The sequence below is a fragment of the Scleropages formosus genome, chromosome 16 (genome assembly GCF_900964775.1).
Source record: "Scleropages formosus chromosome 16, fSclFor1.1, whole genome shotgun sequence".
NCBI lineage: Eukaryota > Metazoa > Chordata > Actinopteri > Osteoglossiformes > Osteoglossidae > Scleropages > Scleropages formosus.
The window spans coordinates 21,798,019-21,822,891 of NC_041821.1; the positions used below are offsets into that span (position 1 = coordinate 21,798,019).

General features: G+C 41.9%; 1 protein-coding gene across 6 annotated transcripts in view; it reads right to left on the bottom strand.

Annotated features, from left to right (window-relative positions):
* Window positions 1–697: 697 nt before the first annotated feature.
* Window positions 698–24,873, bottom strand: part of rims1b (regulating synaptic membrane exocytosis 1b) — a 97,665-nt gene continuing 73,489 nt past the window's right edge. For 3 of the 6 annotated variants that reach the window (XM_018750970.2, XM_018750969.2, XM_018750967.2), the window contains 9 exons: window positions 21,566–21,678; window positions 20,662–20,777; window positions 20,290–20,450; window positions 16,071–16,285; window positions 9,634–9,778; window positions 7,528–7,640; window positions 4,774–4,875; window positions 3,577–3,716; window positions 698–3,449 (listed from right to left, as the gene is read on the bottom strand). In XM_018750970.2, coding sequence (XP_018606486.2) covers window positions 3,231–3,449; window positions 3,577–3,716; window positions 4,774–4,875; window positions 7,528–7,640; window positions 9,634–9,778; window positions 16,071–16,285; window positions 20,290–20,450; window positions 20,662–20,777; window positions 21,566–21,678 — 1,324 coding nt within the window. In that variant the 3' untranslated portion in view covers window positions 698–3,230. Of the gene's footprint in view, window positions 3,450–3,576; window positions 3,717–4,773; window positions 4,876–7,527; window positions 7,641–9,633; window positions 9,779–16,070; window positions 16,286–20,289; window positions 20,451–20,661; window positions 20,778–21,171; window positions 21,202–21,565; window positions 21,679–24,473; window positions 24,540–24,873 lie in introns of all 6 variants that reach the window. The other 3 variants (XM_029259237.1, XM_018750968.2, XM_029259238.1) reach the window with 2 other exon arrangements.

Here is a 24,873-nt window from a genome sequence, read left to right on the forward strand (position 1 = left end):
GAAAATGCTCTTTTGTTTGCTCTGAGCTGTCCATCACTTTGGAGAAAAGCATCTGATAAATGAATAAACGTAAATGTACATGCAAATTTACTTACCTTTAGGAAAAATGATCCTGCTGTACAAACTGATGAATAATTATGACCAGCATAGTGTACAAGCATAATATTGTAAACAACCTTGGATAAAGGCATCATGTAAGTGAAAAATAGCAAAGAGACGGACAAACAAACAGATGCACCGTTGACTGTGATCGAAAACGGCGTCAAGGCGTACATGTTCTCGGGAGTGCAGGGCCCCAGCAGGAGAGGAAGCCCTTGAGAAGCCCAATGCACAAAATGGGACTTTGAGGGCGAAAGAGTGTCCTGTCCCACCCCATCCCCAGCGTAGAGCCCTAGAAGCTCCCCTCGCCGGCCCCCACCTCTGCTCTCCTCTGCTTGTGTTAGATGTCTATCTACAGTAATGGCAGAGGGCATCATGGGTTGGATTTGTAGGATGAGGAAAAATATTTGTTTTCCCAGAAGTCGAGAGGATACCCAGGGCAGATCGGTGACCTCTGCAGATCACAAAGCCCGACCCCGAGGGTAACGTTTGAGAAGATCGCAGCAGCTCGGGCACACAGTGAACTGCGGACAGCGCGTCCCGTAAGGCGCGCTTGCGGAGTAAGAGTGAGGCGACGTGAAAGGCCGATTGAGTTTTCTTCCACACAGTCTTTTATTTGTAAATAATAAAAATGAACTCTTTTAATATAAAACATACACATCATTTGAGCCACATCTGTTATACAAACAAGAAATGTCGCAGTGAATACTCTTTTTCTTTTCTATCATTATTTCAGTGGAACACATAGATTGTAAACAATCAGCATTTTTCAGCAATACTGACAAAGTAAAGAAATCAGTCTCACCGAACAAGGAAAGTAAAACTTTATTAAATATGTTACATGGCATGGGTCGGAAGTTGGGTTAAAAGCACAGGAGTGCCGGGGGTGGGTCGGGGGGTTCTTTCTGACAACTGAACGGAAAGGTGCTTTCTGGTCACCCAGCACTGCGTTTTGGGGGTTGTCGGACAAAGGCGATGAGGCCTTTAGGCCTCCTGTTACGAGCTAGGGCTCGCTTAGCAAACCGGTTTGGCCTCTTGGACAGCCGCGTTTCGGAAATACAATATGTGGCCATGGAAGTGTGTGCATCAGCTTGTTTTCTGTATGTTATAAATATATATGTATATATTTATATATCATTTATATGTACTTATACATTTATTGAATAATTATCATTATAATCCATATATCGTTGACTTTGTTTTATACGCATTTTCTACTTGAGTCTCAGCCCCACAACAGTAAGATCACGGTGTGCACTGTATCAACATGTCAGATGGACAGGGGAGGATGCCCGGGATTGCTGAGCACTACGGCACTACAGCACAGCGCTGCCCCCAAAAAGGGTAGGAAACTATAAAGAGAAGAGCATTAAAAAATGGCTAGAAAAAAAGAACAGAAGAGCAGTAAAAATGTTCTGTAGACATTCAGCATCAGAATGAGAAAACGTGGTCTGGATCGAGCTGAGCCAAATGTCTATACACTCGACATGGATGGCTTCGGTTTGTTGATTTATCATCTCTTTTTATATTAAGTACGAGCAAACTGTACAAGTACATGCAACATACAAGCTGGCCTACAGTATGTGGAACTAACACACATCTAGTTCAGTTACTTCTTTTTTTCATCTGCTTTGTTTTACAAAATGTGCATGCAGCTTGGAACAGTTCCAGAGTCATGCTGCTCCCCCAGCCTGCTGATGACCACCATGCCCCTCTTAGCACGGAGCGGAGGGGGTGGCGCCGGAGGAGGAGGAGGAGGAGGAGGAGGTGGTCTGTCGGAGCGTGAGTACAGTTGTCTGTGTCTTGGACCTATCGGATGGTTACTGTCACATTCACAGATATGCACAAGGAGGTTTCTGGGGAGGGGTTCCCTATGATTCATTATTTCCCATATCTAGGTAAAGAAGGAATGATATGGATACAGAACAGAAGCTAACTGTCATTTTGGCGTTTTACTTTTTTCTTCTTTTTTCCCCCCGAAAAGTTGCGTTTCGCAGTAAAAAAGAAATCAAGCTTTTGTGCTTGCTTTAACTTCCAAAGAATGTAAACTGAAGTCTGATAACAAGTCGAACATGTGCAGGGTTTCTCCCCGGAGGTCAAGGAAAGAGCTCTGTTGTGTCTCGCTCTTGCGAGGGCGGTCTGTCGTGTTTACATCTACGGCACCCTGGCGACAGCTCGCACTAGTATACACTAATACCCCACTTACTGGAGAACCCCGATGGAGGTCAAATGTACATCTATACACAGAGGATCAAAGTGGACTCATTCATGACGCGATGGATATAACAGCGTGACCAGAATATTGGCATCAGAACTGAAACAGAAGCTGCTTTTTTTCTAACGGTTTGCAGCGTCATTTGCAGAGATTGCTTTCATTTCTATTGTTCCCCTTTATTTATTTGTTTTTCTTTCCATGCAAACATCGGAAAACGTAAATCCTTTTTATTCAGAATATGAACGTGTGTTCCAGTATACAAAATGAAAAGGAAAGAGAGCGAGAGCGGGAGAGAGAGAGGGAAGAAAGGAATGAGTAGCGCAGAGATATGCGCAACTGCGATAAAAGGACGGACAGGGGCGTTCCAGCAGAAAAGTGGAAGCAGCGTCGGGTCGGCGCTGTCTACGCGGGACCGGGTATCGGCGTTACAATTCTGAGGTCAGGGACCTGCCGCGTGCAGGAGGGAGGAGTGACAGACATGCAGAAGTGGAAGCTGGGGACGGACGTCGCTCTGCAAACAGTGTACGGCAGGGGAGTACCACTGTGCCGGAGTGACGGATCCCGCTGCTCCACCTTGCATTAGCGCACCACTCCAGACGTATCGCTCTGTCCACAGACGCCAATCCCCTGAAACTGGCCTATTCGGCTTCAGAGAACGTGGATGTTCTATCTCGTAAAGGCAGTTTATTTCAGCAGCCCTGTTTGTTGAAAAGTTACGTAGAAAACCAAACTAAAGGAACACAGAAAAGGAAAAAATCTAAGAGAAAATTTCATTGGGAAAAAAAAAAGAAATAGGAGTGATTGTCAGGCTCCAACAAAGCTTTGATCGTGATTCTCTGTCTGCTTCTGATTGTTTTCCTAGGCGTCAATTTTTTTATTCTGTTAGTCATTTCTGCTCTAATCACCCTCTAGGTCACTAGGATCTGATCCCTGGAGGTCCTGATGAACTTTCCAGTGATGACTGGGAAGCCCGTCGAGTGAGGGACGCCAGCGTTGGGTCCACCAGCGATGACAGGGGGAACAGCTTGTACCAGCCAATGACAGTACTGGACAGGTCCAGCTCCTCCAGTAGGATCTGCGCAACTCCCATGAAGCATTTGTGGTCCATCCGGCCATAGTCTCCCCATACGATTACCTGACAGCAGCGGGGGAAACACAACACGTTCAATGGCCCATGAAATGAGAAACGCACGCAAGAAAACATCCAATGAGTCGAGGACCGGGACGCGTTGGTGACGGCTGAGCCTTTCCGGGTCACCCACCTGTAGTACTTTACCCTGCGGACTCTCTTCGAAAAGCAGTGCCTGCTGGTATAATGGATCGAGCGTTTTCCGTGCAATCTTGGTTTTCTTTTTGGCTACATACGCTCCGTTATCCAGTAAATAGACTTTGACATATGGAGCTGGTGGAAAAAACAAAACAACTGGCTTTCTGTAAACAATCATTGCGACTGTCTTGATTCTCCTGTCGAGAGACCATGGATAGATGTTACCTATTAAAAACATCTTTGTGGGTATATACTAAAAAGCAGCTGGTTTACTTCATTATGAGCTTAAAATATGCCAGAAGGAATACTTTGTTAAAATCCATAAATAAATTGCTCAAGTATGAATTTCAAGGATGGATTCTACAGGTTTTCAACTCAGCGTGTGCTCTTCTCAACAATATTGTTCAATTAAACTCTTTAAAACAATCTCAGTAGGTCATGTATCAGCAAACAACACATGTTAAAGTGATATAAAACAAAAGCACAATAAAAACTGAAATAGAACATGCCACATGAAGGCATTCGATTGAGTTAATGAACCTAGGATTTTTGTTAGTTTCACACAGTACATGATGCTCTTTCCCTTATCTGTTGTCTAAGTTAAGGGTCCATCTCTGCTCAGGCTACTTCTACACAACAGAGCCAAGACAGCAAGCAACCAACCAACAAATTTCAAAAACCACTTCTCCTGAGCAGGAGCCTAACCCAGAGACACTGGACGCAAGCTGAAGGGGTGGGGGGCACACCCTGGACAGGACACCAGTCCATCACAGGGCCACAACCAGACACCCAGCCAGGCAAAGGTACTGGAGCAATCACAGGGAAAGCACCTTGCTCAAGGGCACTACAGCCGCAGGTGGGGATCAAACCGGCAACCGTCAGAGCCAAAGACAGTCGTTCCAACCACGACACCACCAGCTGCTCCAAGACAGCAACATAGTAGGAAAATTCATGATAACAGGAAAGACAGGTTATGCTACAGTTCATTGTTAATATTTGCTTTCTTGCCGGCACTTGAAGTACAGCATCACATTTACAAAGCTGGAAACTTTACTGGAAGAATTACAGGTCACTTACAGGCACTGTAGTCATGGCCCTCCAGCTACCCACAGGTTTTAAGGTCCAGTCTCTAACAACTACACCACCTGCTATCTGCATAAGCTCATTCAGAAGATATGAGGAGACATCTTACCAGGGAGGGATTTGGATCCTGGCTTTTGCATGAGGCCACGAGCCCTGATGACCTCCACCTCCAGCTTCCCCTTCTTGTCCATCATGCCAATTTGGATGTCTCCTAAGCAAATGGCACAATGAGAGAAGATAGTCAGCAGTGTCACCGGAACAGCAAACCTGATCACATGGCAGGGGATACGCCATTCGAGACATTCATCATGGGGGAACATTACTGAACTGGCTACAACTGATATGCCAAACTATCAATCTGTTTTTTCTTGTTTTAAAACATTTCTTGAAATCTCACAACTGAACATTTTATTTTGGACTTCTTGAGTGAGGGTTTGCCACAACCTCTAGCTGTTCATGGCCCCACACTCAAGAGATCTAAAATTTAAAGGTTGGTTTGGGCTATGATGTCATCCCTCTGTCCCTCGGAGCTGCCCAATTCCATCAATCATTCAAGAAGGGTCCTAAAATGTACCTCTTTTGGACACACTTCTCTCCAGATATTCTAACTGCTATGTAAACCTGCAGTACATTATTTGTCATGATTATCTTTGCTTTTCCCTTCAATTCTATAGGCAGCTACCCATGTAATGTACACAAGCAAACAAACTGACTGTGTGTCGAGAATCATATGTCTGTACCTGAAGCTCTTCCACTGTTATGAACTGCACTTTTGTTTACTTTGAGTTGTGCGTTGCTTTGGGGAAATCATCTGCTAAATAAATAACTGCAAATGTCAGTTTGGACCCCAGAGTAAGGGTGTCTAATCACACTCAAAAAATGTTTTTGGATAGCATCCCAAAGAGGAAATAATTTACACCTGCCAAAGCCAACTGTTTTTGTTCTTCGTACAGTAAATGATGCTAATTAATCATCTAAGTGCTGAACAAAAAGAAAGACCTGCATTGCATGAAATCTTTGTGTGGCATGATTGAAAACTATTCCACAAAGGCCAAAATAACCCTAATATACATTAATGCATAGAAAAACAAAAAAGTGATAATGTGCTCACATACAAGGTCATTTTATAAAACTGTATCATTAGGTGAATTCTTGATGTGAGTGGATTTTTCAGTTACAGTACTGTGCAAAAGTTTTAGGCACTTGGGAAAAAAAGCTGTAAAGTGAGAATGCTTCCAAAAATAATGCTCTTAATTAATAAACTTCTTACAAAGCTTAATAACCGTCCATTGTCAACAACCGCTCGTCTGGAGCGAGGTCACGGAGGGTTTGGCCAAGTCCCGCTCTCTGGCAGGTCTGGGGGCGAGTCCTGCTCGGGTTGCCTTGCAATGGACTGGTGTCCCGTCCTGGTTGTGTCCCCTCCCCCTCCAGCCTTGCACCCTGTATTGCTGGGTTAGGCTCCGTTTCGCCGTGACGCTGCTCAGGACAAGTGGTTTCAGCCAATGTGTGTGGGTGTACTTTCTTTCTTTAGCGATATGAAAAACCCTTAATGTAATACTGTAACTCTTTTCCAAAACGAATGCTTAGAAATCTAAAATAAACCCTTTCCCATTGATACTAATGCAGAATATATTAAATAACTGTCTAAACAAATATTTTTGTGAAACATCTAAGTTCCTAAGACTTTTGTACAGTACTGTATACCTCATTGAAAAAAAGGTATCATAATAGCAAAATAAAAGGCAAGCACCATGTTCATAAAATATGCCCACCAACATATTTTACAATATTTGTAATTTCTACCTAGTTTTTATGTGAAATTTTCATTCTTGCATTGATTATCAATAACCGCTTTTGTTGATGCAGTTACTGTGTCCATAGCCTATCCCAGAAACATAGGATGTGAAGCAGGGTACACTCTGGGCAGAGACGTTGCGATAATTTGGCTCATGGAGGTTTACGATATAAATAAATAAGTTCATAAGGTCATTGCCTATATTGCTTACTCTGCGAAGGATGTGAATAGCATGATTTTAGAGGTGCTGTGTAGCATGACTAACAAATTTTTGATAGTAGATTATGCTCATTTGATTGCAAGATTGAAGCTTTAAGGTAGTGTAAGGATATTCATGCTATAAAAGCAAGTTGCACAATTTAAATGATTGAGTTGATACGCAACTCAGTACTGTTTACTGCTCATTTATACAAGTTCACACCGAATCTGCTTGAAGTATTACAGTATTTTTCTCCATCCAGTGCCTATATTAAAAGAGATGAGTCGAACCACAACCATTTCAACCCTACTTCTACACTAGCAGCCATCATTTCCAGAATGACATAGAGGTTAACACACTAGATTCTGCCAGACTGACAGCAATGAGGGACAAAATCCTTTTGAGTTTCTGTATCTCTGTCCTAAAACATCTCATGAAAGCGGCACTGTCATTGTACAGAAAAAGTTGCCCATTGTGGAAATAAAATAACCACGTAAGTAGCAAAAACGCATTATATACTTTCATACTCTGATGTCGTGATTTTTTGTTGTTGTTGTTGTACAGGACTCCATTCAAGGATGAGTGTACATAAATGTGCACGAATCATAATTCGCCAAATATGTAGTGCTGCGGTAGGCATTAATATGGATTTTCGTATAGACAGGAAGTAACAAACAAGAACAGGAAATAACGAGACACAAGTTGATTCACATTACATTTACCTTTACAAATGTCACTGTAAATGTAATGTAAATATAAATATAAAAGAACGGGAAATAACAAGACACAAGTTGCTAACAAGGGAGAAAAACCAAAGAGAGAAGTAGACAGGTGAGCAGAATGAGTTGAACACAGGAAGTGTAGCTTACCTATGGCAGGTGTGGCCAGGGTTTGCCTGCCCACTAGCTGCGCGGGGCCCAGGCCATCCAGGAAGTCACTGAACTGGCTGTCAGCCCCCAGTCGCACCCCAGAGAAGATCAAACTGGGCAACGACACACAGACCTCAGATCAGTTATGAGGGAAACACAAACCAGCTTCAGTAATGGAGTAAATGTGTGTTTTTGAGTTACCAGCCTTGCCTCAACTCATGCAAACCCGTGTTTACATCTTCACCATATCCTGCATTACAAGACTGAGATCCCCTCAGAGAGAGCCACTGACACACGAGCACGTGCACAAATGGATTATTCCTATGTTCTTGGATGTCTTGTGTAACATGGTACTACTTGAAGTAAACTCTGTTTCCGTGGCACAACCACTTCAGGAATGTCAGCTGGAAATGTGAGCATTGCCATGATTCAGTACTAGATTCTTCAAGACCCCCCTCTTTCAATCTTTCTGTTGAGGTACATGATAATTATGTAGGTTATTTCTCAGGTCGTTGTCCACTGCATTATGTACCGCTGGTAGGGAGCTTGAGTGGCAGGCAATTGGTGGTTTGCAGGGACTTTTATTCCCATTAAGGACAGTTGTGCTATTTCTTCACAGGCACTGGCTGTAGTGATTTCCTTCAGCAGAAATGATGAAGGAAAGTTAAATTATGAGTTGGGGAGGGATGTTCATCTGGGGGGTTGAACTGCAACCAGGAAATTGCATCATCTGCTTTAAGAAGGCATGCTATGAGATGGGATGTCCTTCCTGTTTTTGGTATTACCGAAAACAGGATTCTTTTTTTGTCATAAATGAGTAATCTGACCATTTGGTCCCATTTAGTCAAAAGAGGTTGATATGAAATAGTATAACTATGGAGTTCAGTGTTTATTTTGGTAAATCGTCTATGAGCTGGTGGGTGATGCCACTCTGGCAGGGGCAGGGTTGAGCTGACTGACAGTGCCCCACTGTCCACCCCTGCCTTTCGTCATGGGCTAAATGAAGACCAGCTGCTACTAGTTGAGGGTAATCAGGAGAGACATTAAAGCAGCTGCTGAGAGGACTTTGAGAAGATCTGCTTGGGGAGTGTTTTTTTTTTTTTTTTTTTTTTGCCGGTATTGCGCTCCCTGAAAGGGACACGCATTTGTTGTAAAATATTATCTGGTTTGTTGGGAAAAAAGCCTGCTGCCCTCCTGCCCATGTAGCTGTCTCTGCCCATAACTGGCCAAAAAGTCAAAATTTTCTTCTTTAAAGACTGCTATTTTAAGTCTTACTAATTAAATCATGCTTTTTGAAAGGTTTCCTTTTCATACATTAACATTTATCTAGCAGATGCTTTAAATAGGAGTCTTCATCACAGTTCATTCCAGTCAAAGCGTATTGGTTTATTTTTACTCGTGTGCCGGTATAATGTATTTTACTTGTACAATTGTCTCACAGATGGAATTAGGGAATGCCAGGACAGAGTCAAACTTCATGCGGAAAGAGACACATTTATTATATTTATTTACATTTGTTTATTTAGCAGACAATTTTCACCAAAGCAACTTCCAATGAACTCTATATAGTGTTCTCAACCCACACACCTTATTCACCAAGGTGATTTACACTGCTAGATACACTACTTACACTGGGTCACTCATTCATACATCAGTGGAACACCTTATGGGGGAAACCTGAACAGTATGTCTTTGGACTGTGGGAGGAAACCAGAGCACGCCGAGGAAATCCATGCAGACATGGGGAGAACATGCAAACTCCACACAGACTGAGTGAGGATCGAGCCCACGTCCTCTCGCACCACCCAGGTCCTCTGAGACAGCAGTGCTACTTGCTGTGCCAGCATGCCACCCACCACCCTTAATACACTGTATTAAGTAGAGAGTCAGTTTCATAACATAATGAGAGTTTCATGTTCTGATTTTCAGTGTACTATACAGTGGTTGTACATTTGTCTCATCATGACTGATGAGGGGGAGAAAGAGACAGAGGTAGGAAAAGAACAGAGAGAGAGAAAGTGTGAAACAGTGGGAGAGAGACGGAAGGAAAGAGGCAAAGACAGGGACAGAAGGAAGGAGAGAATAGAGCAAAAGGAATGTACTCACTTCCCCTCCGAGCTGTAGCTGTTCATGCTGCCATTGGTGGACTCGCGACTAGGCTGGCGCGGCATGGCATTGCGTGGGTATTCCACTGCCATGCCCGTCTCCTGGCTCCGCTGGATCTGGCTCTTTGACTTCTTGTTGGCAGCCTCTGGAATTGAGTACAAATATGCAGAAGCTTAGTGACATAAAGTGTGTCTGATGATACTCTTCATATGCTTCGGATATTTATCCGTATCGTTCTACTCACCCATATTAAACACACGTCTAACATCTACACAGTTCCTTAGAAGCACGTTTTTTTTCCCTATTTATAGAGGTACAACTTTTTACTGAAGAATCTACATTCAAGTTCCTAGTACCATGGTACCTCAAAAGTTCCCCTCACTTGTTAACTGGAGGTCTCATTTTTCTCACACTCACACTCCCTGCTTCCTGTATCGTATCTTCATCTCATGAATCAGTAGGTGGCCACGCAACACAGGAAAGCACAAAGGACCACTTCCATAGAACAAGTTACTGCAGTGTCAGATAATGCCCTGGAGGAGTGAACCCATTCTGAACTTCATTTCTTGGTGATGTTACAACTGCAAATGCAGACAAAAAGAAGAAGGTGTAATACCGAACAGATATTAATGTGGAGGCCTACATCATTTCTCTCTAAACATCTCTAGATGAGTATCAGGGTCATGGGTCTTTGTGCTACCATCACATGACTCCTTAGCCACAATGATCATTACTCTCTCTCGATCACTTGGAATCAAAATCTCTTGAAAACTAGACAACAGTAACCAAAGAAACTGTCCTGAACTTTGATTAATGGATTTAAGGTACTGTCCTTGCATGGGGGGTTCGGTGACACAGCAGGTTTGGCTGGAGCCCGCTGTGTGGCGGGTCTGGGTTTCGAGTCCTGCTTTGTGTGCCTTGCAATGGACTGGTGCCCCATCCGGAGTCTGTCCCCTCCCCCTTCAGCCTTGTGCCAGGCTCCAGTTTGCCTCGGGAGAAGCGGTTGTAGGCATTGTGTGTCTGTGTGTGTATTTTCCTTGCTGCTCTAAAACATTACAAGATGATAGATGCTGCCATATGAAATAACTTGCATATATATGAACTTATTCATTTACCTGATGATTTTCTCCAAAGCACCTTACAATGTTAAGATTACAATTATTTACCCATTTAGACAGCTGGGTAACTTTTACTGAAGCAATTTAGGATAAGTACCTTGCTCAAGGGCACTACACCTAGAGGAAGGAATTGAACCTTCACCCTTTGGGTCCAAGGGCAGTAGCTCTAACCACTACACACCCAACTATCCTACTTACAGGTATTTACTGAATTATGCAGTGGGTCATTTTTTATTGGAGCAATTTTCGGGTAAGTACCTTTCTCAAGGGCACTACAGCCAGAGGTGGGATTTAAACCTGAGTCTAAAGGTAGTAGCTCTAACCACTATACTACTAGCTGTTGGGAGTTAAGGACCAATTTGGTAATACTAAGTCAAGGGACTAAATCAAGTCCATGGTCTTATAATAATCTATTTACAGGGCATTATCACCTACAAGGACCTAGTATTTGTCTGGCCTTCTTTGTAAATTGCAGCAAATAATTCACACTGCACTGGGCTTCAATATGCTCAAGTATCAGCTTTTCGAAAATCATGCATTACACAAAATATTTTATTGGTAATTCTACTTATGTGAAACTGTTTGACAACCTTTTTGTGTCAATATGACAAAAGAAGTACCTAATAAAGAGTTTTCTTCATCTATTCCAAGTTTGCAAGACTGATACGATGGAGGAAATGTGATGAGCGCTCTCACAAGGTCAAAGACACATCTGATCACCAAAGAAAGTTTAGTAAAAAAAAGAAACTAAGAAAGTGACTTAGAAAATTAAGTTTAAATAATTGTTACTGTATACTATTGAATTAGAAGGCCTTTTCATAAATTCATTGACTATTCTCTTATTTTTGCATCAATGAAATTATAAAATAAAATTTTAATTTTTTAAACATTTTTAAATTATTTTTTTAAAAAAGAAAATGTTTGCCTGAATAAGCCATTGTTGCTCTTCCATGATGTACACACCACGAATACTTACGCAGGCTGTTTAACAGTGGGGGTGCCAGCACCACCCCTGCATCTCATAACACAAAGGCACCTTCTCCACACAGAGAGACTCAGAGAAGCCCAGAGAGGCCAAAACCACATATTAAGGCAGGAGGCCCAGCGACTTGCATCCAAATCCCATCACATTTTTTATTGACCCGAAGCCTTAAAAATATTACAGGGTGATTTAAGGTTGGGAGGACCAGCTCGTAACATTTTTTTCTTTTAAAATCCACTTACTCAAACATGACCCAGCTAAGCTTAACAAGACAAGACTCTAAAAGATATTACAGCCCAACTTCAAAGGCTGTGCCTTGCATTACATTACATTAGGAGTTCGCTGATACTCTCTGGGCAGAAAGAAGAGTCCGCTCTTAGCCCATCAATGGACTCCTGCCTCTCACCTTGGAAGGCAGTCACTGAAAGGCCGGTGTTCCTCCTTTCATTCCCTTTCTAAATCACAGCGAAAGGCCAGGTCATGGTGACACTGGGACTGGAAGAGCAAGTAGCACCGTCAGGTTCCCTGCATATGTTTCTGGAATGGTTAATAGGCAAGCCCAACCAGCACATTCACACACACTCTAGCTTTCCTATCATTTCATGTGGTGACACATCCTGGCCTAAAAGCAAAATCATGCAGCATGTGAGGGAACAGTGGCCCTATTTAACCCGTCACGAACTAAAAAAACACGATGCATATTCATCAGTTTACACCTTCACATCAGCTTGATCATTATGGTGCAATTTGCATTATGGTGCAACACGATAGAAGGAATAATACCACTTCACTGTAATGTAAATTGCTCTTGATATTTTAATGTGTCTCATGTAATTTATTGCTTAATAATTACAGGAAGTGAAATAACATTTATAGTACCACATTACAGATAAATGTTCCTATATAAGCTATATAACCCATGAAAACTGCATTTACTTAAGATGTGATTTTTACTGTAATTACAGCTCAGTGCTCTTCTGTTCACACTATGATGTACAATACATTCAGTCCTGGTGGCAGCCTATATATAAGTGAAGGAGACTTTAACGGAATGTACTGAGGAGCTGTTTTCCTTGTTTACTCCTAAATACTTCCCCTAAAGTTACTGTAATTGGATAGGATAGGATAGGATAGGATAGGCCCTTTATTAATTATTAATTAACCGAAGGTAAAATCACACACGGTAGATTATTACATGACACATAATAGCATGCTGCATATAACAATTTAACATTGTTATACCCAAGCGAAATAGACAATTACAAATTACAGTAACACCTGACAATTAAATGGGCGCTAAGACTATAATGTCACAAGTCAGTTTCATGCTTCTCTGTGTTAAGAAGCTAAGAGGCCCTTGTGTGCGTTATGTATATGGGTGGTTGTTGGCAAGAAGAATCCCAAAAGCACCTCTTTGTACGCTCTGTCCAAATAATCCGGTGGCTACAGGAGCTCATGGCGACCACTTCATAGTAGGTATGTGAGCCATTATCCATAATGGATCCTAACTTTCTCCACATCCTGGCCGCTGGCACTGCCTCCACTAAAGATCAGATCCAAAGGTCAGATTCAATGAGATGACACCCCCCCGCCCCCCGCATTCAACAGCATGTTTCAGTGGATTAAAGGAATCCATCTCAAAGTATTCTGATGTATTGTGTTCTTGTTATGCATTATGTTCTTATGTTCTAGTTGATTAGATGGCAATAATTGTTTTACGGAAAATGACCAAAAATTCCATTTAAAATTTGAAGACATCTCTGGACCTTTTAGCATCTCTAAGACATTTTAGCTTTTTCATAATTGTGCTTTCTTTTGGATTGTTTGCTAACCCCCAGCTAGGTTGTTGAAAGCAAATATGATTTTTATTATGGTTGCAACCATCAAAAATGACTCAGTTCTCACATTAACAACCATTACTGTAGTTTATATCTCACCTCCCCTCTGTCTGTGCTGTTTATAGTAAAAATGCACTGATCCAAAATCCAATTCCAGGACAAAAAATTCGAGTCAGACCAGAGGCCACAGGTTGAGACAGAAGCTAAGCCTAGATGAAGTCCAACCATGTTGAACATATCTGCCTAGAGCTAAAAGAATCATTTCCTATTAATCAGTATCCTATTAATTGCCTCATATCACAAACATCTGAAGGATGTCATTGGTTGTTTTGCAGCAGTACTCAGCAAAGCCACCGTGATATTTCCCCTTCAACAGAGCATATTCAGACTCGTTGCTAACAACCTGCTTTGGTCATTGCATGTGGAACTACAGCAACAAACCCAGCTCAATTTATAGAATGTCTAATTGATATGCAGAACATCAACGGCTAGCACTTCTGACACTCGATGAAGGAAGGTTAGAGTTCCATATTTTTTTACACTGCAAAAGCGAAATGTCAAACGAAGTGCTCTACTGAGTCAAGAGATAAAATCCATGTTTCACAAATCTAAACAAATCAAAGTAAAAAAAATGTTTAACTGTAACCTTAATTGTAAAAGGTGTGCTTTTCTAGTACAAGATGAAAATCTGGAATGCAAAGGATTTTCCGTCTGCACGGGAAATTCATAGGGAAAAGTAAAACCTGAATGGACGACTACCTTGAAACACGAGAATCTGGCCAGCTGGATGAATATTTTGAGGCAAAATTCAAAGGGCAAATGATCAGTTGCATTTCATGGAAAACATTCCAGTCTACATCCTGTTACCATTAACCATTATTCAACAGATGCCTTTTGTCTAAGGTGACTTACAATGTTAGGTTTGTATACTGAGCTACTTATTCACACATTTATTGAGCCATATTTTATACTGGAGCAATTGATCGTAAGCTCATTGTTCAAGGGGGCTACAGCAGGAAAGGGGATTCAAACCCAGGTCTTTTAAATGCGATGCAACAGTTCTATCCACTACACCACCCAGGGAGATCTATTCAGCTCAACTGTATGTCATAAAGCAACTCTGGAGTCCTAACAACAGATTCTGCAATGACGGCCATATGAATGAAGTAATGACTGTTGAGGAGAAGAACAAAGTAATAAAAAAAACACAAACAATTTAAGCAGTCAAACCATAATCCACCATGATTTAACGGATACATTTTATTTACCTTGGTTTTCAGTACAGTTAACACAGTGAGTACAGCACAGTTTTATCTACTGTGGCCGAATGGCACTTCGAGCACTACTGCTGAGTGCTCTATCCTGTAACTGCGTATGTCCTTGCCTGGACCCTGGCTTGTCCACGTCCCCTAATGGCTGGCAAAAAGAGGGACTGATTCGAATCAGCTGCACTAACCCCTGTCTTGCCTCTTAGTAGAAACTAGCTAGTTCTTCCTATTTGATGTGCCACTAGAAGCATGCAGTTTTCCTTCGGAAACGTTAATTTCAACAGAGTTCTTTGGCTGCAAGAAGGCGCAGTGTTGCAGCGGGTTTGGCCGGGTCCTGTTGTCTAGCAGGTCTGGGGTTCGGGCCCCGCTTGGGGTGCCTTGTGACGGACTGGCGTCCCATCCTGTGTGTGTGTGTCCCCTCCCTCTCCACCCTTGCACCCTGTGTTGCTGGGTTGGGCTCCGGTTTGCCACGACCTTGCTTGGGACAAGCAGTTTCAGACTGTGTGCGTGTGTGTCTTTGCAAGCTGAACCTATGCTAGATATGTTAGCTAGCAAACCCTATCACAAGCCATTAACACTGGTTAACATACAAAGGTAGGCCAAGTGCCAGATTTGACTTATGGCAACCAATCATGGTTTTCATGGTAAAGGGGGGAGGGAGGAGAAGCAGTTCACCATTGCCTTCTTCCACACATTTCTTTCTATTGTGGACATTAGACATCCAGCCAAAGTCTACACACCTTGAACTTGATTAAAACATACATTTGAACATGCAACTAAAGCACTACCTGCTGCACCATCATGCCTCCAACACAAATAATGTCAAAATAATCCAAGAAAACCAGCCAGTTTCTGAAATTCCCCTTTGCATAGCCCGTTTATAATAAATGACAACATAACTGGGAGACCAATATATTTCCCAGCTATCTGTGCAGGGGTGAGTCTGTGAAAACTCAGAAAAATGTATCTGCTTCAGTCAAAACGTGCTTTAACTGAGTTAGGCAATTGGAATAAGAAGCTCTAGAGCAACATAATTATGCCGATATCATGCTAAACATCCTCAAATTTGATAAGTGTTACTATTGTATATCTGCAATTGTTTTAGATGCTTAACTGCTACTTTTAGTCAACTCAACATACTGTTCCTTCGATACTATATACAGATTCCAAATTTATTTGACTAGGCTAAGGCCTTGTTAGGACACAGAAGGAAAACTCCTGAGGGACTCACCAGTCTGGCTGAGCTGCGAGGTGCTGCGGCTGCGGCGGGAGCCCACGAAGGCAGCCACATGGGCAGTGAAACTCGAACGCCGCTTCTTGTTGCTGGAGCCCAGCGTGCCCAGAGCCGTGTCTGACTGACTGCCGTCGGTGCGCTCGTTCGAATAGATTTCCCCGCTCACGCTGGTGCTCTTCAAAATGCTCCGGCTAGATGGGTGCATCGGGCGGCTGGTAGGATGGGTGGAGATGTTTGGGGAGGGGACGGATCATGGGGTTTGAAACCGGGAAGGCATGGAGACAGGTGGGGGCAAAGCAGAATTGCTATGGGGTCCAAAACAGTAACTGCAATGACAGATCTTCGCTCATTTCTTTTTTTCACATAACAATGGCACATAAATGTTAACAGGACAATTAATAATAAAGAAAAATGGCATTAACTGAACTCAGCTAGCATGACAGTGTTTCTCTTTTCACCAAGGGCTAGGGAGAAATAACCTGTCGTAACATTCCTTGAGGCTTGCATAAACACAATATGCTACTTTACTGTACGCTCCTACACAGGTACACTGCATAATACAAAAGGTACATTTCAACTCATCTCAGAAATGTGAGAAGATAAAACGATATGCAAAACAACAGAAGTAACACAAAAATAATTAACACTTTAAATAAAATACCCATAAATAAATGCTTCAGCGTAAATTAGGTAAAACCGAAACTGTAATTAAAGAATAAGTAAAAACAAATGGAAACAAATAAACGTAGACAATGTGGATTATGCTTACGTTTAATGACAGAACAATCACGCACAAACAAGGACAAGTGACATGTAGCACAAACAAAAAGACAGGAGCAGGACAGGACAAGGACGATGTATTCAAATGTGAAAGGCTACATAGTCCAACTGTAGATCTGGCAGCACAAAGTCCATATGAAATCTACATTAGTTGACCAAGACATCCAGCAAAGCCTTGAGGGAAATGCCTCTCCAAGGCCACTGCAGTCTCTTTATACCATCTACAGCAGATTTTTTAAAGCAAGAACTGGAGCTTGAGGGAAACCATCATCCCCCATCCCTTCTCTCACCCTTTCCTCAATTCTCATGCACTCCTTTACTCAGGAAATGATGTTTGATTCCGGCTTCTCCACAAAACCACCTGACACCCAAGTTGCCACAGGACACTCAGGCACTGCGGCCATCCTTCATGGTACACGTAGGTGGATAGGTGAGTCTTCTCATGCGGGATCATGGGAACCCAGGTAGGAGTGTAAATGGGTGCTTTATGCTACAGAACCCGGAATCATCCACCTTTGTCCATTGTGTTTGGATGGACTGAGAGCATCTGTCAGTGTGTTCTTCCTCAGCTATGCTTTGGAGTTCTGGTTCCCAGCGCTACCCTGAACTTCTTAGATCTGCCATGTTTGACATAAAAAAACTGATATTTTGGTATTGTCTACCTAAACTTTCATGCTGTCCATACTGTCACTAAGACTGAGATGTAAAGGCCTGTATGAGAAGATCTCATAAAAGTGTTTGCCTTTGTTAGTAAAGCATGGACATATTTCCACTCATTGCATCTGGGAAATCTAAGGAATGCAAGAGTGGGAATAGCAGATCTGCAGTAGTCTCTGACTTTCAGCTGGCAGTGCTGAAATTTTGGAGGCGCAGCCAACATGTATCTGCTCCCTCCCAGGTGGCTAGGGTGTTGTGGGACAGACTGACCACACTGGCCAAATCTGCTCCTGCTGCTGTTTCGGGCACAAGTGTGCTTGGCTGGGGCAGCAGAGTATGAAGCCTCTCTGCCACCTTTTGTTGGGGTGTGAAGAAAGGGCAGTTGACAGGTTGGGCATGGCAGCCATAGTCAGCCTCGTTCTCCACACAGTGGGTGTAGAACAGAAGAAGGCATGCAATGCATGAACTGGGACACAACAGAAACACACATACACAAGAAACACGTATGGGACATACACACATGGGCAGAGAGGGGAAGGACATAATCAAATAGAAAAGATATGCAAAACCAAAATTATATGCCTCTAATGAATAAGGCAGAGTTTTTTTGGTGCTGTGAACGAATTTATGCCTTTCACGACATGACTTCTAATAGTTACTCTGCAGATGCAGAAGACAATCTACATTTTAAAGAGTTCTCTATACAATATTAAATCATAATCAAAAAGAGAAATACATATTCAGCCTTACATATTAAAGCGAGGAGAATAATCAGGGCAAATAGAATTTGAAAACAAAAATAGAAACAGAACAGGTAGCAACAGAGTGATAAACAGCAAACAGTCAAGCAAAACATCCTGTTTAACAACTGTAAACCAAATGATATGACTGCAAAATTGATCCAATTTGCTGTAATTTATTTTTACCATAGGGCTGTTGGCACCTGCTATGTAGAGTAAGTCTATAAAATGTGTTGTCAAGAAGACATTTAATGACCATCACAACAGCCTAGTCAATATGCAAATATTAGGGGCCTTGGCCTGCTGGTGATGTGGTTCAGATTAATGGCTGTAGCAGAGAAATACTTCAAACTTTAGGTTGAATGGGAACTTTTGTGCTCTGTCTGTGTGTATTGGTGAGAGAAGGAGCTACAATAGGTGTATATGTATGTCTGGAGTCATCTGTACTGATTCTTTCTCAGTTTTGTACTCCTAGATCGTCTATTGAGAGCTATTACTTTGACGTGATTGATGGTACTTAGTATATTTGTGAAAAAAAATCTTGATTTGTTGAATTCATTGATTCATTCAAAAGCCCTTGTACAGTGATTTCTTTAGTCATTAAAGAATTTATCTCTGCCAGAACAAGTCAATAAATGCCATTTACACACATTGCCAGAAACCCTCAACAAGCTCTGCGAAATTGTGTAAGACAGCCCAAGTTAGCCCCTACTTGACTCGAGGTATGGAAGAGAATAGGAGCTTGAAGGAACTCAGCACTAGCATTGAGGTGGGTAGAAGTAGGAGTTTCTCGACTAGAGAACACATCACAGTTTCAACATATTTCTATAGAAAAATGACCCAAATTAACTGGAAATGTAAGCTGACATAACAGGAGTACTGAAATAATGAATTTTTCACTGCAGTGACCACTACTAAGATTTTCCTGGGGTGCACAAACATGTTTACTGAGTCTCGTCAACATCAATTACCATAAAAAATGGGTCCATATCCAGGAACTGGCACAGTTATCAGTTAAAACATTTTCAACTTCTGATGTCATATGCCCAGAGTTGGGTAGTAACAAGTTATATATACTCTGTTATCATAATTGCACATTTTGTTAAGTATTGTTTTATGGAGAGGGGGTGCGGTGGCGCAGTGGGTTGGACCACAGTCCTGCTCTCCGGTGGGTCTGGGGTTTGAGTCCCGCTTGGGGTGCCTTGCGACGGACTGGCATCCTGTCCTGGGTGTGTCCCCTCCCCCTCCGGCCTTACGCCCTGTGTTACCGGGTAGGCTCCAGTTCCCCATGACCCTGTATGGGATGAGCGGTTCTGAAAATGTGTGTGTTGAATCGAATGTTTTCGATTCATCGGCTAATCAAAGATTGCCGAATATCAGCTATGTAAAAAAGTAAACTTTGAATCTGTATTGATCAGTTTGTTCAAAACGTTGATATTTTTCTGCGATGCAAAAACGTTCTGTAACATGAAGCTAAAAATAATAAAAATTACACTGTAAAAATTACAGCCTAGAAACTGTAATCCCATCTCCGACCTTTACATCCCATTCCCAGCTACAATACGTCATCAGCTCTGTATGGAACTACCTCTTGCCCAAACTTCGCCTCTCCTGCTCGCCCCATGATATACAGTTCTCTTTTCTCTGCTCCTTGGCAGCTCTCTAAGGACTTCAATCTCTGCTTGTTTCAAACCCATGTGACCAACAAACACGCAACGGTTAGCATAAAGAGTGTTCCAGCGGGAGAAAGAGCAACAGGCAAAGGGGTGTGGAAAAAGAAAGAAAAACCCACAAGTAGATGAAAATTTGCATTATAATTTTTCCAGATCAAAGATGTGAAATTAAATAAATATTGCTGAGACAGTAGTATTCAAATTGTTTAAGTATTGTTACTTTTCAGAATAATACAGTGACAGCCTGTTGAAGCAGACTATTTTCTAGTCAATTCCAAACCAAGTAGAGGAGAGAAAGTCACCACACGGATGTAATCCGTCACGCGTGACTGTCTCTGTTGGAGGAAGTCTGTAGCGTGGGCTCACCTCATGCGTCCCCGGGGCCGCTCGGACTGTATGGACATGTAGCTTGTGCTACTTAGTCTGGAGGCACTGCTGGCACGAGAGATGGCTGACACATCACTGATGTCACTGTCCGAAGACTTTGCAGACACATTGTCACAACTCCGTCGCTGCTCCTTGTACAGCTGATGGGAGGAATAGTAAGTGATATCACGGCTAGCTACGTCATAAATGGGCAAATATATTGCCCTGCCTGGCCAATGAGAGGTAATGTCTGGATAAGCAATGTGACGGTAATTCATATATTCACCAATTCAAGTGTATTAAACTTCCAAAACGTGTTCAAGCACGAAGACTGCTGACCTGTCTCAAACACGTAAACTTTGAAGGGCTCACCTCACGTTTCGTCTTTAGCTCAATATCCATGTCCTGACTGGAGCTGGAGGTGGTGGATGTCCTGTAGGAATATATCTTGCTCTGCATCTGTCGGGCTCGCTCCTCCACCACAAGAGCTGAGGAGAGGGAGCCAAATTCCATAAGGTTTACAGTCTCACATGGAACTGTTATGGCTAAGGGGTTCATAATAACAGTATTATTAATAAAGACCCCCACATGTCCTTTACTTAGGAAACGTTTTAGCTAATATAATGTAAATGTAGATGCAAAGTGCAGGCAGAATTGCACTACTATAGGTGAACAACCACGGTACGACCAAGTGTCTGAAAAAACTTAACAGAAGGAGCATGCGGCAGGCACTGAAAATTCAGATTGAGAAGCGACAAGAGGAAAAACTCGAGAACGCCATAAATAAATCTCTGCAAAGACAGGCTAGCTAGCAGTAGCTAGCAGTAAGTGTGGAGATGGACAGGAAAAAGGGAGGCGTGCAGGAGTGTGCTGGAATGTTACCTTTTTCACTGGACTTGCTATTAGCATGTCCTTCAGTGTCACGGTGTTGAGCTGAGTTGAGAATGAGGGATGCAGAGCAGAGAAACAGAGAACAGCGACGAGGAATACTAAATGTCGGATGTGGAATGACTTCATGAACACACAGCTAGAGGCTCGTGATGTGGGGCCCAGCTAAAAATACTTATACCTTTAACAATAGATTAATGTATAAAATGTATAACATGTGTAGTGAACATGATCCAGCAAGAAAATCTGAGAAACTGTTCTACAGGAGGACCTGTTGCAAGAGACCCATTGCTGCCCATTGCTGGTAGCCACTGGGTTCAGCTGTGTCAGTAGATTGGAGGACAAGAGTGCGGGTTAGCAGAGAAACACACAAACCCTCGCAGCGCACCTTGCTCTATGCTGCTGCTTTTCACTGGGACCTGGGGCAGCTGTCTCGCCCTGCGGCCTGACTGCGGGGTTCCGGCTGGGGGGGAGCGTGTGTGACTGCCATGTGGGTGTGCTCTGAGAGAAGTGAGAGAGGGAGAGAGGAGGTGAGTAACCACATTCATATCCAAATCTTAAATATCTCAACAGAACTAGAAAAAAGTTTTTATAGAAAAGAGCATGCTTTACTCATTATTCCATATTTCTGGACATCACTTTTATTCTGCTAATCAGCGACTGTTAACCAACATTGATCTCAGGCAACAGTTTTCTTTCCTTCATGCTCATAGGAAGCATTCGACTTTGTAAAGTGACTAGAGAAACAAAAGCAGCAGAATCCAAAGGTTGTGACAAATAAATATCAAATATAAATATTCAATATCGGACTTCAAGAACAACAAAGTGAAGGGCAAAGTCACTACAGGCCACCAATCTTTAGTGAGGACTAGGAGAAGGCACTGGGGAAGTACACTTCCAGAATCTTCCAGATAAAGACTGAGAACAATCTGGACAAACCAACATGTCCCAAATGCTCAGATATAAAATGAAGGTTTATCAAATATGTTATTAACGCACATGCATTATTAAAGGCAGGACAATATTTCACACTACATACAAGGTAGAATAGGAACGTGAGAATAGCTAAAGAAAACGGCAAATTCAAGCAAAAAAATGCAGTATATGGAAATGACTAGACTAAACATAAAGATTCAAATAGCACAAAAACGGATAACATAGGAAAAAACCCATCCAGTCAAGGCAAGTTTGGGCAAGAAGCCCAAAAGGGCTTCTGACGAAGTGGCCTCAAAGGCTCTCCTTCCCCTTTATTGTCCCTTAAAGTGGGCATGGGCTGTATTCTTAGGAAAAAAGGAGGCTAAAAAGGAATACAGAATGATAGAAAACAATATGGAAACTACATCACAAAAATGAAACACAGAGAAAGTAAATAAAATTTTAAAGAAACGTTGTATAATAAACCAGTACAAAATATGCAGATAATTACATCCAAACCACAATAAAGTGTTAAAGGAAAAAAAGGCTGAGGATCCAGGTCCGTGTACGTTGCGTTCATTCGTTTTTTGATTTAATATTGAAAGCAGAAAAAAATTGAAAAACGTCTTTTTATTGTTTCTGAGCACACACAAAAAAGAAAAGGACTTCTTTCTTAATTTTCTCTTTTTGTTTAATCATACAAAGTGTAGAAATCAAAATCTCACAATACCAAATATGATGAATGCCCTGAAGTGCACAATATTTCCAGTCTAACAAGTAGTTTAACCTAGAAGTAGAACCTAGAACTTCACAGTGCTTCGACACTTGCTCTTAATTATTATTGAGATTCTTAAGAAGTAGCACCTGAAAAATCCTGCTGATTTTCTCTGCGGACATGCCATCGTCCCTTACTGTCACTGTCTTGCTGCTTTTGAGAAGCACGTAGTGATCCATGTTAACTTCTGAATAACTCGGAGTGAAGCCAGAATGTTTGATGAAGCCACTGATGGATCATATGCGGTTTCAATTAGTTTACACCCGGGTCGTTCAAGAATACCACAAAACGAAATAACTCAAAGTCAAAAAATAAGACAGCAAGAAACTATAAATGAGGCATATATTAAATATTGTACATTTTGAGCAAAAAAAGAGGCTTTTAAACATAGGCAATTCATAATTTGTTTTTCATTTTTAAAAGAAAAAATGAATGAAGGTATCGTAATTCGCATTTTTTCGAATCAAAAAGTGAATGAACGCAACGTACACGGACCAATCCATTGACTGCACTTTACGACCATGATAAGCCAAGGATTTCCCCACCACCTGCTTTCTAACCCTTATCCACAATGAACTGAAATAAACCAAAGTGCCCAGCAGTAAACTAATTTGTTTACTCAGTACTGCAAAGGAGAATCTTCCCATAAACTTTTTTAAACTTTATCCTAGCTGACTCCAACTCAGCAAGATACGAATATTCCAATAAACTGTTACAACCCATTCAAAGTGTATTTTTCATATGAGCAAATGAACAAAGCTCACAGTCCTTAGTAATCTGTCTATGTGCTAATAATATAGTTTGTTTTCACTGCAGTAAGAGCGGAATCTAAGACCGAAAGACCTCCAACATACAGGGTATGTTTTCTAAGGAAGGAGAAGAGCCCAGGGTGATAAATGAAACAGGATCTGCATTCCCAGTATGATTCACCTTGACGTATAGCAAAACCACGTCAGAAAATGTGTCACTGTAACCATTACAACATTGAGATGCAAAATGTACTTCCATCCAGGGATAAGTATGAATCAAGAGATGAAAAATATAATGTGCAGACTTTGAATGTTTTGGCTCACACTTGGAGACTGCATAGATATGAACCTGTGGTTGGCATAAACTAAGGAAAAGAAAAAGGTTTTGGCAACAGCACATTTATTTTTGCTACAGTTCAGCAAGAAAAAGTCAAGTGTGCACACATAAAATTCCCAAGTAAAACCACTGGAAACTGACACAAGCGAAAAAGCAGCTTCTTTACTCCAGATTACCTAATAAAACCTTTAATACATTTCTGACACCTCACAAAATGAGACATTTCCTTTTGTTTGCAGTTACAGCTTAAACCCAACAGTAACAGTAAGCACTGTGAAAGAAAATTAACTGAACCTTCACAAGTCTGAGAACATATCTTTTAAAAGAGATCATGTGATAAACTAATGCTCAGTCTTTGAACATTAAATAATGATCCATAATGCTGTATGAATGTAAGTAGAATGAATGAAATGTCAATCTGGTTATGACAGCAAATGCAAGTGATTGAAATTAAGAAAAAGCAGCCAAGGATGGGGCTGCACCACTACCGGTGCAAGGTATGAGATGAGGCTTGACCCACCTGTCACTGTCAGTGCATTTCTTGATGCCTGTCTGACAGTTAGGCCTGTCCAGAGTTCTTGACTGCCTGCAACATGGGACATGAGTGGCGGAAAAGAAACACAAAAGCTGTGAAGGATGATGGCGGCAGATGCAATAGAAGCATTCAGCCGAATGGAGAAAAAAGCCCGGTTGTCAGTTCCTTGCTGTTTTCTTTTCTTTTTAATGGAAGGTATTTCTTGGAACTGAGCAGTGATGCAGTATAAATACTAACCTGCATGCTTTTGAAGCTAAAAGGAAGCAGCGCTACATTCACACACACGTCACTCTGTACTCAACACACTTATTCAACCAACGAAAATTGCACTGCTCTTGCAGTATGGTGTAAGTTTTCTACAAGGTCAGACAGGAGAGATCAGGTA